General features: G+C 43.3%; 1 protein-coding gene across 3 annotated transcripts in view; it reads left to right on the top strand.

Annotated features, from left to right (window-relative positions):
• The window catches only part of tmem71 (transmembrane protein 71), a 59,083-nt gene extending 43,442 nt beyond the window's left edge, over positions 1–15,641 (top strand). For all 3 annotated transcript variants that reach the window (XM_033020344.1, XM_033020345.1, XM_033020343.1), the window contains 6 exons: positions 1,060–1,251; positions 4,169–4,244; positions 4,336–4,400; positions 4,493–4,560; positions 13,796–13,820; positions 15,286–15,641. In XM_033020344.1, the coding sequence (XP_032876235.1) occupies positions 1,060–1,251; positions 4,169–4,244; positions 4,336–4,400; positions 4,493–4,560; positions 13,796–13,819 (425 nt within the window). In that variant the 3' untranslated portion in view covers position 13,820; positions 15,286–15,641. The remainder of the gene's footprint in view (positions 1–1,059; positions 1,252–4,168; positions 4,245–4,335; positions 4,401–4,492; positions 4,561–13,795; positions 13,821–15,285) is intronic.
• Positions 15,642–20,220: the final 4,579 nt, after the last annotated feature.

Genomic DNA, 20,220 nt, shown 5'->3' with positions numbered 1-20,220 from the left:
TGAAAAAGAAATTCTCACCTCAGTCTTAAATGACCTCCCCTTTATTCTAAGGCTGTGTGGCCCTTGGTTCTGGATTCGCCCAACATAGGGAACATTTTTCCTGCATCTAGCTTGTCCAGTCCTTTTATAATTTTATATGTTTCTATAAGATATCCCCTCATCCTTCTAAACTCCAGTGAATACAAGCCTAGTCTTTTCAATCTTTCCTCATATGACAGTCTGGACAGGATCATTCTGACAGGATCATTCTGGTCAACCTCCTCTGCATCCTTTCCAAAGCCTTCACATTCTTCCTGAACTGCGTGCAATATTCTAATGTGCCTGTCCCACTTACGCGACTTTTTCGGCGACTGCCGGCACCCGTCATAGGTCGTTGCAGGTCCCTCGAAAATGTTCAACGTGTTGAAAATCCAGCGGCGACCAGAACAAGGTACGACTCTTTGTGCGACTACTCACGACCATACAGGCTTCACCCCGCGACATGTCGCCTGTATGGACGTGAGTCGTCTCTTCAGTCGCCCAAAGAGTCGTAGCGTCTTTCTGGTCGCCGCTGGATTTTCAACATGTTGGAAATTTTCGGCGACCTGCAACGACCTATGACGGGTGCCGGCAGTCGCCATAAAAGTCGCGTAAGTGGGACAGGCCATGAATGCTGCCAAGACCCAAGTCCTATAAAGCTGCACCATATAATCACCAATAAATAATCCAGGTGTGGGATATGGATATTTCCATGTCCTATGGAGGAACAAGGCAGGAGAATGGGGTTAAGAGGGAAAGATAGATCAGCCATGATTGAATGGCGGAGTAGACCTGATGGGCCGAATGGCCTACTTCTTCTCCTATCACTTACGAACATGAACACCCGGTGGAAACCCACACGGTCACAGGGGGAACGTGCAAACTCCACACAGACAGCACCCAAGGTCAGGATCACATCTGTGTCTGTGGTGCTGAGGCTGCAGCACTACCAGCTGTGTGACTGTACTGCCCCAGTTCAAATGTTTAACAAAGGAAAATGCGTCTGTGACTGAAATGATGCAACTCACTTTTTGTTGTTAGGACAAGGCAGTGCAGATTTGTCACCGACCAATAAATCCTGGTTGTTAGAAGACACTCTACCCCTAATTAATGCTGAGGGTTACTCCACTGAAGATCGACTGGGAGACAGGTCAGAAGGCATCTTGGAGCTTTCTTCACATTCCCAGATACATCCTGCAAAATACTGCTTCAACAAGTCGCCCAAAAGCCCAGGTAAGGCAAGATACTTCCGGATGTAAGTGACGCAAGAAATGTGAATTATTCATGGATGTGAATTACTGAGACCCAGTGATTTTTCATCTTCAGCTATTTTGTTTTAATAATTTTCAGATCAATTTGTTGCATCTATCATTTCTTTATTAAAACCACACAGAAAACCTTAATCTTCAGCTTTTATTTTTGCAGTGTACCGAATTAGTAATAGTTAGACTGTTCCAAATCATGAGCGCTGGAGCATGTGGAGGAAACCCGCATACTCGCAGGGAGAACGTGCAAACTCCACCCAGACAGCACCCAGAGATCAGGATCAAACCTGGGTCACTGGGGCTGTGAGGCAGTAGCTTTACCAGCTGCACCAATGTGCGCCCTAGTTTAATTTCCCACAGTCTGTGGACCCTAGACCTATGTGGATGTGGATATGATGTTTGCAGTAGTAGGAGAGTCTAGGACCAGAGGGTACAGCCTCAGAATAAAAGGAGATACCTTTAGAATAGAGATGAGGGGAGATCTCTTTAGCGAGAGGGTGGTGAATCTGTGGAATTTATTGACAGCTTCTTGATTAGTAAGGGACTCAAAGGTTACTGGAAGTAGGCAGTAGAATGGGGTTGAGAGGGAAAGGCAGATCAGCCATGATCGAATGGCGGAGCAGATGGGATTTGCCGAATGGCCTAATGCTGCTGAAGATAGACCCAACGTGCAGGAGTAACTCAGCAGGGACAGGCAGCATTTCTGGAGAGAAGGAATGGGTGACCTTTCAGGTCGTGACCCTTCCTCAGACTGAGGAATATGGCAGACATGCGGGACTTCCGGAGCCTGGTCTTTACACGAATGAAACATGTAATGGCAAAACTATGTTTCAAATAACAAATTAAATTTAATTTTTAGTTTAGTTTAGAAATACAGGCCCTTTATAACCATATAACAATTACAGCACGGAAACAGGCCATCTCGGCCCTACAGGTCCGTGCCGAACACTTATTCTCCCCTAGTCCCATCTACCTGCACTCAGACCATAACCCTCCATTCCTTTCCCGTCCATATAACTATCCAATTTATTTTTAAATGATAAAATCGAACCTGCCTCCACCACCTCCACTGGAAGCTCATTCCACAAAGCTACCAATCTCTGAGGAAAGAAGTTCCCCCTCATGTTACCCCTAAACTTCTGTCCCTTAATTCTGAAGTCATGTCCCCTTGTTTGAATCTTCCCTACTCTCAATGGGAAAAGCTTATCCACGTCAACTCTGTCTATCCCTCTCATCATTTTAAAGACCTCTATCAAGTCCCCTCTTAACCTTCTGCGCTCCAGAGAATAAAGACCTAACTTGTTCAACCTTTCTCTGTAACTTAGTTGCTGAAACCCAGGCAACATTCTAGTAAATCTCCTCTGTACTCTCTCTATTTTGTTGACATCCTTCCTATAATTGGGCGACCAAAATTGTACACCATACTCCAGATTTGGCCTCACCAATGCCTTGTACAATTTTAACATTACATCCCAACTTCTCTACTCATTGGCCAGCCAACCAGCGATCCCTGTACACTAGCACTATCCTACACACTAGGGACAATTAACTATTTTACCAAAGCCAATTAACCTACAAACCTGTGCATCTTTGGTGCGTGGGAGGAAACCAGAGCACGCCGAGAAAACCCACGCGGTCACGGGAGAACATACATACCCAGTACAGATTAGCACCTATAGTCAGGATCGAACCCGGGTCTCCAGCGATGTAAGGTAGCAACTCTCTCGTTGTGTCATCGTGCCCCCACTATGGTGTTAATTTTACATATTATGGCTGCAGCTGGGTTTGGCCTGTGGAATAATCAACATTCTTATAGAGGGTCCCAGGCACTTCTAATGACTACACGTGTAGATGTAGTTAGTAACAATCTACTGGAGGATCTTGACGATGTCGAGCAGCATCTTGGGTTTCCCAATGTTGAAATGCAGGGAATGGAAGGATATGGATCGTGTGCAGGCAGAGGGATATTAGTTTAAGAAGGAACTACAGATGCTGGAAAATCGAAGGTAGACAAAAATGCTGGAGAAACTCAGCGGGTGCAGCAGCATCTATGGAGCGAAGGAAATAGGCAACGTTTCGGGCCGAAACCCTTCTTCAGACTCAATTAGACTCAATTCAAACTCAAACAGGGATATTAGTTTAATTGGCACCACGTTCGGCACAGATATTGTGGGCCGGAGGGCCTGTTTCTGTGCTGTAACTGTTTATGTTCCAGCTGACCACGCCAACCTGTTCATACTGTCTATGTTCCCATAGAATGCTCAGTTCTGTGTTATCCTACTTTCACATCCACTCTCTACACATTCGGTACAATTTTAGAGGCCGTTTAACTTACAAACCCATACATCTTTGGGATGTGAGAGGAAACTGGAGCACCTGGAGGAAACTGTGAGTCACAGGGCGAACGTGCAAACCCCACAAAGACAGCACCCAAGATCAGAATCGAAGCAGGGTCTCTGGTGCTGAGCTTGTGTGCAAATGTGTGCTTCAAGATTCCATTGCAATGAATTTGCCACGGTTCATAAGTGATAGGAGCAAAATTAGGCCATTCGGCCCATCAAGTTAACTCCGCCATTCAATCATGGCTGATTTATCTCTCCCTCCTAACCCCATTCTCCTGCCTTCTCCCCATAACCCCCTGACACCCGTACTAATCAAGAATCTACCTATCTATGCCTTAAAAATATCAATTGTCAGCCGCCTCAGCCTTCTGTGACAAAGGACTCCACTGATTCACCACCCTCTGACTAAAGACGATGCCAAGTTAATGATCACATTTTATGTTCTTTTAATCTCTCACTATATTAACCGTCATGCATTTCTAGTCAATTAATTTTTGTGCTTTGTCCATTATTTGATGGGGTTTTTTCCCCTTTCTCTTTCAGATTACATGACTATCAAGAATTTCTTTTTCCATCTGATAATTCTGGCCCTCTCCATAAGTATCGCCATATTTGCAAGGTCTGGTCATTTTGAGATTGGATGAATGCTTGATTATTACTTTCAATGTAGTTGTGAATTATACGCTGACCTTCACAGGCTTGTTTTATAGTTGCTTTCTTGGAGGAGTGATTGCTGCATTAATCATCACCATGCTGCTGTTCACCGCTGTGCTGAGTATGTAGCAAGTCTTGGTCTGCCTTTTCCTTATGACTTTTCAATATTGCGTTAAAGCTGAATTCAACTGCATCACATTTTTTTTCAAACAGCGACAGCAAAGTCAGCATATCCCTGCTTTATCAAATCGCAAGAGGTCTTGCATCTCACACAAACTGAGGTAGGACAGCAGTCTATAGTTCTTTGACTTTTCACTCTTAAATGCTTGTATCCTGAGGGCGTATTGCATGTTTGAGGGTCTGAATACAGAAATCACTGAGAGAAGGAGACACAGGAAAGCACAGATGCTGGAGAACACAAAGTCCTAGAGTAACTCAGCATCTCCGAAGGTCGTGTGTTGGGTGATGTTTTGTGTCAACAATAGACAATAGGTGCAGGAGCAGGCCATTTGACCCCTTCGAGCCAGCACCGCCATTCAATGTGATCATGGCTGATCATCCCCAATCAGTACCCCGTTCCCGCCTTCACCCCTTATCCCCTGGCTCCGCTATTTTTAAGACCCCTATCTAGCTCTCTCTTGAAAGCATCCAGAGAACCTGCCTCCACTGCCCTCTGAGGCAGAGAATTCCACAGACTCAACACTCTCTGTGAGACAAAATGTTTCCTCGTCTCCGTTCTGAATGGCTTACTCCTTATTCTTAAACTGTGGCCCCTGGTTCTGGACTCCCCCTGCTCCCCCTGTTTCCTGCCTCTAGCGTGTCCAAGCCCTTAACAATCTTATATCTTATATGTTTCAATGAGATACCCTCTCATCCTTCTAAACTCCAGAGTGTACAAGCCCAGCCGCTCAATTCTCTCAGCATATGACAGTCCCGCCATCCCGGGAATTAAACTTGTAAAGCTACGCTGCGGTCGGGACTCTTCGCCAGTCATGGAAAGAAAGTGTATGTGCGAAAGATAATGATGATACCTATTGGAATAGTGGCCTTTTTCTGATGGGGTTGGGAATAGGAGAGTTGAAGACAATGTTAACAGGAAGAACTTTTCTCTTTGGAGCATAGGAGGCTGAGGATGACCTTATTGAGGTGTACAAGATCATGAGGGTCATAAAGTGAATGGTCACAGTCTTTTTCCCAGGGGAAAGAATTCTAAAATCTAGAGGGCATAAGCTTCAGAGGAGAGGAACCTTTGGACAACTTTTTCACTTATCTGGAACTGGAAACATAGAAACTTAGAAATTAGGTGCAGGAGTAGGCCATTTGTTAATGTACATTGTAAATAACTGGGTTCCCAGCACTGAGCCTTGCGGCACCCCACTAGTCACTGCCTGCAATTCTGAAAAGGACCCGTTAATTCCGACTCTTTGCTTCCTTGTCTGCCAACCAGTTCCCTATCCATGTCAATACCCTACCCCCAATACCATGTGCTCTCATTTTGCACACTGATCTCTTGTGTGGGACCTTGTCAAAGGATTTTTGAAAGTCCAGATACACCATATCCACTGGCTCTCCCTTATCCATTCAACTTGTTACATCCCCAACAAATTCCAGAATAGTCAAGCATGATTTCCCCCTCATAAATCCATGCTGACTTTGACCGATCCCGTCACTGCTTTCCAAATGCGCAGCTATTGTGCTGTGTTTTATGGGCCCAGATATATTAGACGATTGTTTGAATAGACATGCCGATACAAGTAAGTTGATATCTTACATTTATAATACTCTTCCAAATATTGACACCCCACCTTCTGAGATTTATAGGCGAGCATGGGAGGACGAGCTGGGTTTACCCATTTCAAAAGATATATGGGAGGAAAGCCTACTATACATACACTACTGTTCCTTAAATGCCAGGCATTGCCTGATACAATTCAAAGTATTGCATAGGTTATACTACTCAAAGACCAAACTGAACAAGATCTTCCCAACTGTTTCCCCTCTCTGTGATAAATATCACCTCCAAGAAGCTACCCTAACCCATTCTTTTGTATCCTGCATAAAAATACAAAACTTCTGGACGGGAATATTCAATATCATTTCTAAAACACTCAAAATTCAATTGGAGTCAAATTCAAAATTAATAATATTAGGAATGTCAGAGGGCTGCCCTAAATTAACGATATTCCAAAGACGCTTCCTTGACTACGGTTTAATAACTGCGAAAAAACTTATACTTAAATTCTGGAAAAATATATCAGTTCCCACAGTGAAGATGTGGATCACTGAAACTACACTACATCTAGAAAAATAAGGCTTGTTTTGTCTGACAAATCGGATCAATTTTCCAAAATATGGTCTCCTCACATTGAATTTCTTCAACAACAGAATGGTTGAACACAAATTCAAAACCGACGCCAGGGTCGGGTGAGCGGGCGTAGGGAAGGGTAGTGGGATATATCTCCGCTTTTTTTTCACTTCTTCGTTAGTTCAGAGGTTTTTCTTTTTTTCTTTTTCGTATCTTTTTCAAAATTCTTTCTTTACTTTTTCCTTTCTTCTTTCTTTCCCTTCTTTCCTTTTTTCTTTTTTCCGATTTGCGTATTAGTTTATAAAATGAAAAAATAAAAAAAATAAAGCTATTGCGCTGTGAAAGGAAGCTACAGAAGTAGATACAACTACAATTTGTAAAAGGCACTTTATAAGACAGAGGACTATGGGCTAAATGCAGGCAAATGGGACTAGCCCAACACGCCAACTTGGTCTACATGGATAAGATGGGCAAAGGGCATGTTTTCATGCTGTGCGGCTCAATGTTACTATGACTAGTTCTCTCGCCAAGAGGAGACAGTAAATGGATGCAAGAAGGATTAGATCAGAGGTGGCGAAAATGAGTCAAACCAAGATTGCCAATGCAAATTGGAGGAACAGCATCTCATATTTCGCTTGGGCAGCTTACAGTACAGTTGTATGAATATTAATTAATCTAACTTCACATAGCCCCGGCATCTGTCACTGGATCTACAGCTTCCTTTGGAACAGACAACAGAGGGTGAAGATACATAACACAATATCTCACCCCCTGCACCTCAGCACAGGAGCCCCTCAGGGCTGCGTCTTGTCTCCCTGGTTATTCTCACTCTACACAAACCAATTCACATCCCAGCATAGTTCAGTTAAAATTTATAAATACGCAGATGACACAACCATCATAGGTCTCATCTCGAACAATAATGAAACAGAATACCGCACTCAAACACACAAAGCAGTCACTTGGTGCACAGATAATAACCTCTTACTCAACACATCAAAAACACACGAACTCATCATTGATCTCAGACGTAAGGCACAACCCAAGACCCCCCTACTCATCTCAGGCGAACCCATATCCACCACTGACTCATTCAAATTTCTTGGCACTCACATAAGCAATAACCTCAAATGGAAAATCAATTCAAATCACATCTACAAAAAAGCCAACCAACGACTCTTCTTCCTCCGCCAGCTCAAGAAGTTTAGAGTAAGGAAACACCTCCTAATCAAATTCTACACAGCCATCATCCAAAGCATGCTCACTTCATCAATTACAGTCTGGTTCAGCAGTTTAGACACTCACTCCCGTAATAAATTACAGCGCATAGTTAACAAAGCATCCAAAATCATCAGCACTCCCCTCCATCAATAGAATCACTCCATCACAAACGGTCTGTGTCAAGGGTGAAGAAAATCATCTCTGATCCCTCCCACCCAGCTCACCACATCTTCCACCTGCTCACTGTTCGCCAAGACATCTCGATTTAAAAACAGTTTTTACCCACACGCAATCCGAATTCTGAACACACTATGATAACAGCACATATCCTCCCCATGCATGTACTGTATATTGTATGATGTTGTGTTTTATGTTATGTTTGACGGGAATCAGCCTACCTTGTAACATCCTGTACTGAACCTGAATTCCACCAGCTTGACTGTGTGGTCATTAAATAATCTAATCTAATCTAAAAATCCAAGTTGCACCAGCTTCTCGGTTTCATCCAACAGCTAACAATGGCCTGTTCTCTTTATCATCGTTACTTTTTTGCATATCTTTCATTCATTGTTCTTTATCTCTCTACATCACCATCTATATCTCTCATTACCCTTATCCCTAACCAGTCTGAAGAAGGGTCTCGACCCGAAACGTCATCCATTCCTTCTCTCTAGATGTAGAATAAATTAATTTAGAGGGAAATTAATGGAAAATGGAATGCGGAGACTTGGCAGATTTGCTTTGAGATTTTATTGCACGATATCATGGAGAGATGGCTGCAGTAAAACTGCTCACCAGTTCTCTGACTTCACTGTAGAATTAGCCAACAGTTATACTGTGCAGTAAACAACTTATGTCTACTTTTGTTAGATACTACTCTACGAAAATATTCGATCAACTACATGGGTACTAATTATTTCATTAGTCATGACATACTTTTTGCTTATATTAATCTGATTCAACAACAGATGGTTAATACAAGTCAAACACAATACAAGGGCATCTTGACATTATTCTATCTCACCTTTCATGTGGCCCACGCCACCATCCCCTCTCCGAGTCAATCATAAGCCCCCCACATTTACAGTAATATTTCTATGCCACAAGCGGTAGGGGGCGCATGTGATTTACTGTAACTTCTCACAGATGGGAAAACAAGCTTTGTTATCTCCTCTACTATTTCATGTTTACATTTACCATCCACCCTTCAACACATTCCCAGACAAGTGGTAATGCGTCTAATCTTACTTTGCCGATTCCCACAAACCTGTTCTGCATCTGGTCAAGCGAGAGCTGCTAATTGTCACATCCACGCACCCTTTCGTTACCTTATTCAATTCCAATCAAAATTAAGTAAGGAAGGATATTAATTTTTCTTCCACACTAGAGATGCTGCCTGTCCCGCTGAGTTACTCCAGTTTTTTGTGTCTATCTTCGGTTTAAACCAGCATCTGCAGTTCCTTCCTGCACAAGATTGTCAGTGTCTGGAACTCTGTGCCACGAAGGTCAATGTAGCATTTTAAGTATCTGAATACATCTCTATAATCTCAGTGCCGGGAAATGGGATTAGGCTAAACAGGTTTTCCTGACCATGTGGCTGTTGCATCTGCCCTACTTTTCCGATTCTACTTTCTCCCATTTCGAACATTAGGCTCATTTCCAGGATCCCATTGCAGATAGGATATAATTTCCTTGGAGAATATGCAGCTTCCTCAGAATGATGCTGAGGTTAAATGATACATAGATTTTGCAAATGCTTTCTTGGCATTCCCTTGAATATAGATCAATGGGTACTGTCATTGAGGTGGTTATGTTTCTGGAGGGTAGGAGCCAGAACAAGTCACAATATGTTATTTCATCTTGGGCTTTTGAAAGTAAAGGTAGACACAAAATACTGGAGTAACTCAGCGGGACAGGCAGCATCTCTAGTGTGGAAGAAACATTAATATCCTTCCTTACTTAACTTTAATTGGAATTGAATAAGGTAACGCAAGGGTGCTTGGATGTGACAACTGGCAGCTCTCGCTTGACCAGGTGAAGAAGAGGTTTGTGGGAATCAGCAAAGTAAGATTAGACGTATTACCCCTTGTCTGGGAATGTGTTGAAGGGTGGATAGTAAATGTAAACATGAAATAGTAGAGGTGATAATGAAGCTTGTTTTCCCATCTGTGAGAAGTTACTTCTCTGGAGAGAAGTACGTTTTTTTTCTACAGAGGAAAATGAAATAATGTCCCCAATATCAAGGTCAATATTTTAAAACAAAATTTAATATTTGAACACTATCTCTATCGCAGGTGATAGACTCCTGACCGACATCCACTACAAACCCACTGACTCCCATGGCTATCTGGACAACACTTCTTCCCACCCTGCCTCCTGTAAGGACTCCATCCCTTTCTCCCAATTCCTCCGCCTATGCTGCATCTGCTCCCAGGATGAGGCGTTCCACACCAGGACATCTGAAATGTCCTCATTATTCAGGGAACGGGGGATCCCCTCCTCCACCATAGATGAGGCTCGCACCAGGGTCTCTTCCATACCCCGCAACACTGCTCTCTCTCCCCATCCCCACACTCGCAACAAGGGCAGAGTCCCCCTAGTCCTCACCTTTCACCCCACCAGCCGTCACATACAACAAATAGTCCTCCGTCAGTTTCGGCACCTCCAACGTGACCCCACCGCTTGCCACATCTTCCCATCTCCCCCCATGTCTGCCTTCCGCAAAGACCACTCCCTCCGCAACTCCCTTGTCAATTCTTCCCTTCCCTCCCGTACCACCCCCTCCCCGGGCACTTTCCGTTGCAACCGCAAGAAACGCAACACCTGTCCCTTTACTTCCCCCCTCGACTCCATTCAAGGACCCAAGCAGTCGTTCCAAGTGCAACAGAGGTTCACCTGTATCTCCTCCAACCTCATCTACTGCATCCGCTGCTCTAGATGTCAGCTGATCTACATCGGTGAGACTAAGCGGAGGTTGGGCGATCGTTTCGCCGAACACCTCCGCTCGGTCCGCAATAACCAAGCTGACCTCCCGGTGGCTCAGCACTTCAACTCCCCCTCCCACTCCTTCTCCGACCTCTCTGTCCTGGGTCTCCTCCATGGCCACAGCGAGCAACACCGGAAATTGGAGGAACAGCACCTCATATTCCGCTTGGGGAGTCTGCATCCGGAGGGCATGAACATTGAATTCTCCCAATTTTGTTAGCCCTTGCTGTCTCCTCCCCTTCCTTAGCCCTCGAGCTGTCTCCTCCCATCCCTCAGTCCTCGGGCTCCTCCTCCTCCCTTTTTCCTTCCTTCTCCCCGCCACTCCCTATCAGTCTGAAGAAGGGTTTCGGCCCGAAACGTTACCTATCTCCTTCGCTCCATAGATGCTGCTGCACCCGCTGAGTTTCTCCAGCATTTTTGTGTACCTTTAATATTTGAAGGCTGGATTACGTGGGGCTATTGATCCAAGATGGGTAAATTGAATTAAATTAAATGCTGACCAAGATTTAATTAAAGTATAGAACAGCTCAAGTGGCTGATGGTTTAGTCTTACTCATATTTATTACATAAGCATCCATATAGCATGAGCCTTGTTGATAATGGTCCCTATTTGTACAGAGAGGCAGACAAGTCACAGAACTGACCCGCACCCAGCGCTCAGACTCAATGTATGAGAGCAATTAGTTTGTATTGCTAAGCATGAAATAAAACAGAAAATGCTGAAAATACTCGTTAAATCGGGCAGCATCTGAGAGAAATGGATAACATTTCAAGCTGAGACCTTTCAGCAGTACCAGGAGGAAAGAGCAGGTTGTGCTTTTTGTAAATGTCTGCATTTTAATATTTGTTATTTTAAAAGCTCTGGTTTTAACAAATAGTTAAAATGGAAATGGTAGAATTGCAATGTGTTCCCACTCTGCTGTTGTTTCCTGGGCTTTGACTGGCAAGCAATCAAGTCTCTCATTGACACAGAAGCCCGATGCCTCTTGATCTTCCTCTGGAAGAATGGGCACTGTGGGAACTGTGCTCTTTGACAGCCAGCGTCAAAGCAGAGAAAGGCAAAGAAATGCAAGTGAAATAAATGTTTCCTATTAAGGTCAGGCACGATAATGTGTCTCCACTAGAGTCATTTTGTCAATGTCGCATCGGCTTGATCCTGATTTTTTTGATTTTTTTTTGCAACTATAACCATATAACCATATAACAATTACAGCACGGAAACAGGCCATCTCGACCCTTCTAGTCCGTGCCGAACACGTATTCTCCCCTACTCCCTCAATAGCAACTGCTCAACCTTTGGACCATTTGGTCTTCTCCTTCTTCTTATCGAGTCCACATGCAAGATTAGAAGTTCTGAACACACTTGTCGGCCTCTGCATAATATGGTGTCTGTCTTGCGCATCTTGTGCGTGGCGGTGGAAAGATTGGTGAAAACAGGGCCCCGACGTGAATGCTCTTTCCTTGACCCCTGGACCATTTGGTCAGAACAAGTAAACTACATGGGGAGTCAATAGACAATAGACAATAGGTCATTCAGCCCTTCAAGCCAGCACCGCCATTCAATATGATCATCCCCAATCAGTATCCCTTTCCTGCCTTCTCCCCATATCCCCTGACTCCGCTATCTTTAAGAGCCCTATCTAGCTCTCTCTTGAAAGTATCCAGAGAACCGGCCTCCACTGCCCTCTGAGGCAGAGAATTCCACTGATTCACAACTCTCTGTGTGGAAAAAGTGTTTCCTCGTCTCTGTTCTAAATGGCTTACCCCTTATTCTTAAACTGTGACCCCTGATTCAGGACTCCCCCAACATCAGGAACATGTTTCCTGCCTCTAACTTGTTCAAACCCTGAACAATCTTATATGTTTCAATGAGATCCCCTCTCATCCTTCTAAAATCCCGAGTGGACAAGCCCAGCCGCTCCATTCTCTCAGTATATGACAGTCCCGCCATTCCGGGAATTAACCTTGTAAACCTACGCTGCACTCCCTCAATAGCAAGAATGTCCTTCCTCAAATTAGGGGACCAAAACTGCACACAATATTCCAGGTGTGGTCTCACTAGGGTTATGTACAACTGCAGAAGGAACTGAAGAAGGGTTTCGGCCCGAAACGTCGCCTATTTCCTTCGCTCCATAGATGCTGCTGCACCCGCTGAGTTCCTCCAGCAATTTTGTGTACCTGCAGAAGGAACTCTTTGCTCCTATACTCAACTCCTCTTGTTATAAACAAGAGTGTCATGTTGGCTTGGTTGCTTAATGGTTTAGACTCCTGCTCTGAGTCTCCATCTTTGGGCCAAAGTCCCAGATCCCAGTTAAAGGTCGAAGGCCGGCCATCAATTGGCTTCAAAATCCCTGAGTATGGCTAGCACAGGGTAGGGTGGGGGAAGGAGAGCTAGAAATGTACAGAACTCCCTTTCCTGATCACTTTGACGACACCTTACAGAAATGAATAAAAAATAGCTGTCAAGGACCCCTAGTTTGCCTCCACTTTCTTATTCCTCTATTTCCTGAGGTAGTTGATTTCTTGCTGATGAGACCGCAGTTCTGAAGTAGCAATACTCTCTCATCGTCTTTACGATGATTCAAGTATTCGAGATTTACGGTAATGGCCACTAGTCGGTACTCAAGGCTCTCGTAGACATTTTTCATCATGTTGAAAAATCTTCACGAGTCTTCCCGTGCTTACCTGCCGTTAGCGAGTCTTCCCGAGTATCCGCCGTTAGCACTAAGAGACGTCCCCGAGCTCCGACGTACCCGCTACGTTCATTCTCCGTGCTTACCACAAGTTTGATTTTTTTTAAACTTGGGAGAGCTCTTGGAATGAACTCGTACCGTGGGACAGGGCCATAAGACTTCAAGATACCTTGAGATACGAGGGAGAGGTCATATCTGGGAAACACTTGGAAAGATATCAGTTGATTTAAGTAAATATGATAAAGTACATATTTATTTGTAATTGTAGTTTTATGTTATACTTGATTTAATCTGTGCATCTTTCTTTTTAAGGAAATCACACCAACCCAAGGCTGAAGTAAGTTTTCACTAATGATTGATTGTATTTCAGAGAAATAGTTGGTGCAAATGCAAAAAATCAGTTGTGGTGTATTATAAGGATCCTGTTTCCTATTCTCTCCCTGCTGGTCACCCATTCTTGCTCTAGCTGCATTTCCTTAAGGTGCAGGCTGACCACAATTAAACGCATGCTGTCCACTTAGCTGGGTCTCACAGATGTACTGCAGTGATTCTGCTTGGCACTCAGTGCTCACGCAAGTAAAGCCTATGGCATTTCCTGCAGATGTAGTCATCTAGACTGCTCATGGTATCGTTATGTCCCCACATGCAGCTGGCCATACAACAGGTAGGACTGAGCTGAGATTGATGGAGAAACTTAGAAAAGTACAACACAGATACAGACCCTTCGGCCCATAGTTCTGTGCCAAACATGATGCCAAACAAAACTAATCTCATTTACCTGTACATGACCCATTCCATTCCCTGCATATCCACATGCCTATCTAAATGCCACTTAAACGCCACTATAGTATCTGCCTCACCACCACCTCTGACACCGCATTCTAAGCACCAACTCCCTCTGTGTAAAAAAACCTTGCCGTATACATCTGAATGAATGCTTTATTGTCACATGTGACTAGTTAAGGGCCTGTCCCACTTTCCCGAGTTATTCACAAATTTTCCGAGTTATTCACGAATTCTCCCGAGTTTTCCCCCTGATTCAAACTCGCAGAATTGTCGTAACGGGTCTGTAGATATATCGTAGCGGCTCGTTATGCCAGGTACTCGGGGCATCAGGTAAGTTGCTATTTTTCTCCTCCCAACTTTTTTTACTCGTGGACATTTTTTATCAGGCTGGAAAAAACGTCCCGACTTACCTGATGTCCCAAGTACCTACGGCTGGCATAACGAGCCGCTACGATATATCTACGGACTCCTACGGCCTCCTACTGACTCGCTACGAACATAGTTTGAATCAAGGGAAAACTCGGGAGAATTCGTGAATAGTTCGGGAAAGTGCGACGGGCCCTTTACAGTGAAATTCTTTGTTTTGCCTACTGTGGGTATTTAAAGAGTCACCACATAAAGGGCACGAGAAAGTTACAAAGTATCCCACGCCAGGACCACCTTTGTTCAGAATGATTGCTGCTGCAATTTATTTGGTAAGTGGGTGAGGATGAAGGTTAAATTAAGTTCAGTCAGGCATGAACACATTTCAAACATCAAATGGTGTGATTTTGTACTTTTTACTCTTGATTTAAAATACATTTGGACAGGTACATGGATAGGAAAGGTTTAAAGGGAAATGGGCGAAACGTGATCAGGTGGGACTCGTGTGGATGGGGGAGCTTGGTCGGCATGGGCAAGTTGGGCCAAAGGGCCTGTTTCTACGCTGTATAACTTGATGATTCTATAGATATAATGAAAGTATTATAACGTATTATCACATGTTGCAAATAATGTAACTATTTTCTTTCAAACAGGTTTGTGATGTGTCATTTCATCTTGACTCTTCCAAGAGTAAACCAAAGAAAAACTTGGGAAAATCTGGACATTTTTGATCACCTGAGTGCAAAGCATTCGGACCAAGTTGATATTTCGGCTTCAAGAAAACCTTTGAACTGTTTTTAGTTCCGAAGTTAAAAGAAAAGGAAGATAAATCATTTCAGTAATCATGGTTAAGAACGAACTGCAGATTCAGTAATCATGATGATACGTTTAAAAGAAAAGCTCAATGTTAAAAGTTGAGTGTACATATTATGTCCTTAACCTCAACTAAAGGTTCAAAGTTTGGGTCTGATCCTGTTCCATTCTCACACATTTGCATTAATTTTTAATTTAAAAAATAATCTGGCGATTAAAAAGTGTAATATATAAAACAAAAACACGTGAAGCCATCATCTTATATAAAACTAACTATAACTAGTTAATTAATGTACTCAAGGGGAAGGTACTCCTCTGTGACAACAATGTCACAAGTTCCATGCCAATAAGGTTCACTTTAATCTGCCCTCTGGTACTTCAACAAGCTTCTCAATTGTGTTTAACAGAAGAATATCCAGATGGACTCTTATCTGCTGCCTGGGTATTCATTTAGGATCCATTGAAGACAAGACACCTGTAAAATCCTACTCCCTAACACTTGGACACAGTGTTGGGGGACCACCAATGGGGATGGGAGGGGGGGGGTGGAGGAGAGTGTGGGGGGGGGGCAGAGGGGAACAAGGGTTGGCCTGGCACGGGATACATTTTAACGTTGTCAGTGCCCTTTATGTAGCGACCATTGCATACCCAAGCAAAGACTTTCACTGTGACTTGTCGCATGTGGCAATAAACTATTCAATTCAATTTGGAAACCTTTATCAAAGTTAGGAATGCAGACAAATTGAACAGCAATCTGCAATACTCATACTTATAGAATCACATCCACTAACTGACATCAACCAACTGAGATCCAAGACCCATTTCTTACCATCTTACTGATACAGGTGCACCTGAAGTAAGGGGTGCAGTAAGGAGTGAGATGCAGTGGGATTCTCAACTTTGACTACATATTTCATGTGTGTCCATTGATCTAAAGCCAATCGGGGCAATAATATTTTCAAAACCACTGGCAATTTTGAATACGGAAGAGGTATTAATGGTACAAGAGCATTGAATACATTGTGGACCAAGAACATCAATGTTTATCATTACAGTAGTATTACCGATGACAAGTTGTGTCCTGAAGGGCACTGCTATCAGTCCATATTTGGATACAACAATACAATACCATTTATTTGTCATTTGAACCTCACATGAGGTTCAAAGGAAATTTGGTTTCTGCAGTCATACAAGAAAAGAACCAAGACACACACCAACACAATTTACACAAACATCCATCACAGTGAATCTCCTCCTCACTGTGATGGAAGGCAAAGTGTTGTCTCTCCCCTGCTCTCCATTCTTCTCCCGATGTCAAAGTCAAAGCCCCCTGCGGGCGCTAGCAAGTCCGCGGGCATTTAAAGTCGCGCCGTGCGATGCAAGACCCTGCTCCGGGTCTTGATGTTGGAGCCCCCTGCGGGCGCTAGCAAGTCCGCGGCCATTTAAAGCCGCGCCGGGCGATGTAAGGCCCCGCTCCAGGTCACTTTCAACCCCGCAATTCGGGCGGGAGAAGTCGCCGTTTTGACAGATCAAAGATCTAAGCTACTTAATTCATCTTCATTGTTTCATATTGATCAATCTAAGACAGGTCACAAAGCAAATTGAAAAATTGCATTTAAAATTAACATGGTAAAAAATGATAGTGGAGGGTTATTTCTGTGATTAGAAAATGTGACTGTGGTGCTGGCACCGTTATATAAATGAATACTTTACATATAAATATAGAATATATGATTTTTAACATTACAGATATGAAAATTGGTGGCAGTGTTCATCAGTTGGTCAATGTACAGAGTAATGACGGATGGAATTTAGTCCTGGTAAATTGAAGAGGATGCACCTTGGCAGGACTAATAACGCAGGGTGCAGTGGAATATTAAGGAACCTTGGTTTACGAGTCCAAGAATCTCTTAAGGTGGCATCAAGATGGTTAAAAAAAGCCATACAGGATATTTGTTTTTATTAGCCAGGGCATAGAATATAAAGACAGGGAGGTGATAGTACAACTTTACAAAACATTGGTCAGGCCACAGCTGTATAGTTCTGGTCACCATCCGATAGCAAGGATATTGGTGATGATGCAGAGGAGAATCACCAATGTTGTCTAGGGTTTGTTTCGGTATGTGGAGACACAAAATAGATGAGGCATGTTTCTTAAGAGGAGGAAACTGAGAAGGGACCTCAGAGAGACATACAAAAGTTTCCCTGCAACATGGGTATCTAAAACCACAAGGCTTTAAGGTTAGAGGGGTTCAGGAATGCAATGCCTAAAGGGCCTGTCCCACTGTACGAGCTAATTCAAGAGCTCTCCCGAATTTAAAAAAGAAATCAAACTCATGGTAAGCACGTAGAATGTACGTAGCGGGTACGTCGGAGCTCGGTACGTCTCTTAGCGGCTCGTAACGCTAACGGCAGGTACTCGGGAAACGCAGTAAACTCGTGAAGATTTTTCAACATGTTGAAAAATGTCCACGAGAGCCCCGAGTACCTACGAGCGGCTATTACCGTAATTCTCCGAGTTCAAATCAGGGGAAACTCGGGAGAACTCGTGAATTACCTCGTACAGTGGGACAGGGTCTTTAGGATGTGGTGGAGGCAGGTACCCTCACAACATGTAATCTATCTAGATGAGCACTTGAATTGTCAACGTATCGGAACTATGGGCGAACTGTCAGTAAATAGGATTAGTATAGACAGGTATTTAACAGTTAATGTGATGATGGTATGCCTGTTTCTACAAGACTGATTCCATAGGCTTTAATTTTGTTTATCAATTAATCCTCTATAACTTTGACTGTCACTCTGCTAAAACCCACCACTGCATCAGCTGTTCCATCATCCAGCACATTTAGTCTAGTCATATCCATGTTATTTCATTAATTATTCAATCTGTCACAATATTAACATGGATCGTTTAATTTTTAAAAAAATTCTTGTATATATATAGATCAAATACCATTTACCATAATATTCCTGATATTACTCTAGATAAATATTAGGATTCAATTTAGTTGATTGTCATGTACACCAGCGTGCAATGAAATTCCTCGTTTGCCAATGTTTCTCTTTCCCCTTTACAATGTAAATATATTAATGTTCATTAAAAGCAGTTCATTGATTCCATTTTCTTCATTGAAAAACAATTGTAAATCAAACAGTGATGGGATGTAAGTCTCTGAAATCTTTATTTAAAATTGATTGGATTCATGTACTTTGGCATAAGTTTGATTTGCGTCCTTGCACACATTCTTCGGATTTGAACTTGCTTTCTTTGCGTGCGACTGGACAAGCATTCAGGTTTTAAGGATCCTGGAATCATGTAAAAAGGACCTCCTCGAATGTGCAAAATCTCCAAGTTTTTTATGTTCAAGAAGGAACTGGAGATGCTGGAAAATCGAAGGTACACAAAAAAGCTGGAGAAACTCAGCGGGTGCAGCAGCATCGATGGAGCGAAGGAAATAGGCGACGTTTCGGGCCCGAAACGTCGCCTATTTCCTTCGCTCCATCGATGCTGCTGCACCCGCTGAGTTTCTCCAGCTTTTTTGTGTACCTTCAAGTTTTTATGTCTGGTGCATTCCTTTCAGAACATTTTCTCAAAAATAACTGGTCAAAATGTATGTACTTATGTTTAAATACACACTTTGAAAGTAGTGAAAGTATCGGAAATGTGCAAATAAAGAATTTTGAACAAGTTCAATAATTTGTTAATCCTCAGTGTTACTTGTTAATCCATCATATTCAGTTACTTTGAAAATGTGAATGCAAGATGGCTAGATAACGTACTTTTCAGAGGTGATCTACACATTTTGTTTGTTACCTGTAGGCTTACATGTATGCAATTTTATATTAAAATGTAGCTTAGATCTGTTTGGTCCATTAACTCGCAGGCACTTTTTAAGCGCAGATTTTGATTGCTTTCCATTCTACCCATAGAGATATAATATCTATAATAGACTTTATTTGTATTTCTATGATTCTACAGACCTTGGCTGGGAACCTGGGGTTCACCAAAATTGTTCCCAATTGGGCCCCGCACCTCCTAAGGCCGGCCCGGCTGTGGCTTCAAGCTTCTTGCTACTGTATGCAACAAAAAATACGGCATTGCTACTTACTTGAGTTATGACCTACATGATTTCTGTGTTCTTGAGGAATCTTGCTCCAATGACAACTTAATTGCTGCTGTGAGGACTGTCACAAATGTATATAAACCTCCTGCCTCCATGCTACCCACTTTCCACCACCCAGACGTACATGCAGGGGACTTTAACAGTCAATATCACTCACCCTGGGGCTACTCAACCAACGATGAGAATGGGGAATTACTGGATATGTGGACATCCAACAATGATCGCTACCTCCTCCATGATGCCAAGCAACCAGGCACATTCCACTCAAGCAGATGGAGGAGAGACTACAATTCAGAACTCTGCTTCACATCGAAAACCAGTTGGCTGCCCGCTCCATGTGTCACGTAAGATATGGATAAGCATCTCAGATACAGTACAAGTGTATAGCAGCAGTGCACTGAGACAGTATACAGTGTTGCCTGTTTAGCACCAATTTCCAGTTGTTGTAAGTGCAGGGATCTTGATCTGACCATGAAGATCTGTTGCCCTGACGGCGTTGCAGAGACGGCCTGGACAGGCGTAGCCGTGGTGTCGTCCGCCGCTGCTCCACCGCTGAAGGTTATGTCCGGTCCATGTGCTCGACATCTTGGAGCGGCCCCAGGCTGTTCTGTTGCCGAGGTAGGATTTGGGTTGATAGACACAAAAGGC

The sequence above is a fragment of the Amblyraja radiata genome, chromosome 4, assembly GCF_010909765.2.
Source record: "Amblyraja radiata isolate CabotCenter1 chromosome 4, sAmbRad1.1.pri, whole genome shotgun sequence".
In the NCBI taxonomy this organism is placed as follows: Eukaryota; Metazoa; Chordata; class Chondrichthyes; order Rajiformes; family Rajidae; genus Amblyraja; species Amblyraja radiata.
The sequence above is the reverse complement of the archived record's forward strand: the minus strand, read 5'-3'. Positions and strand labels throughout refer to the sequence as shown.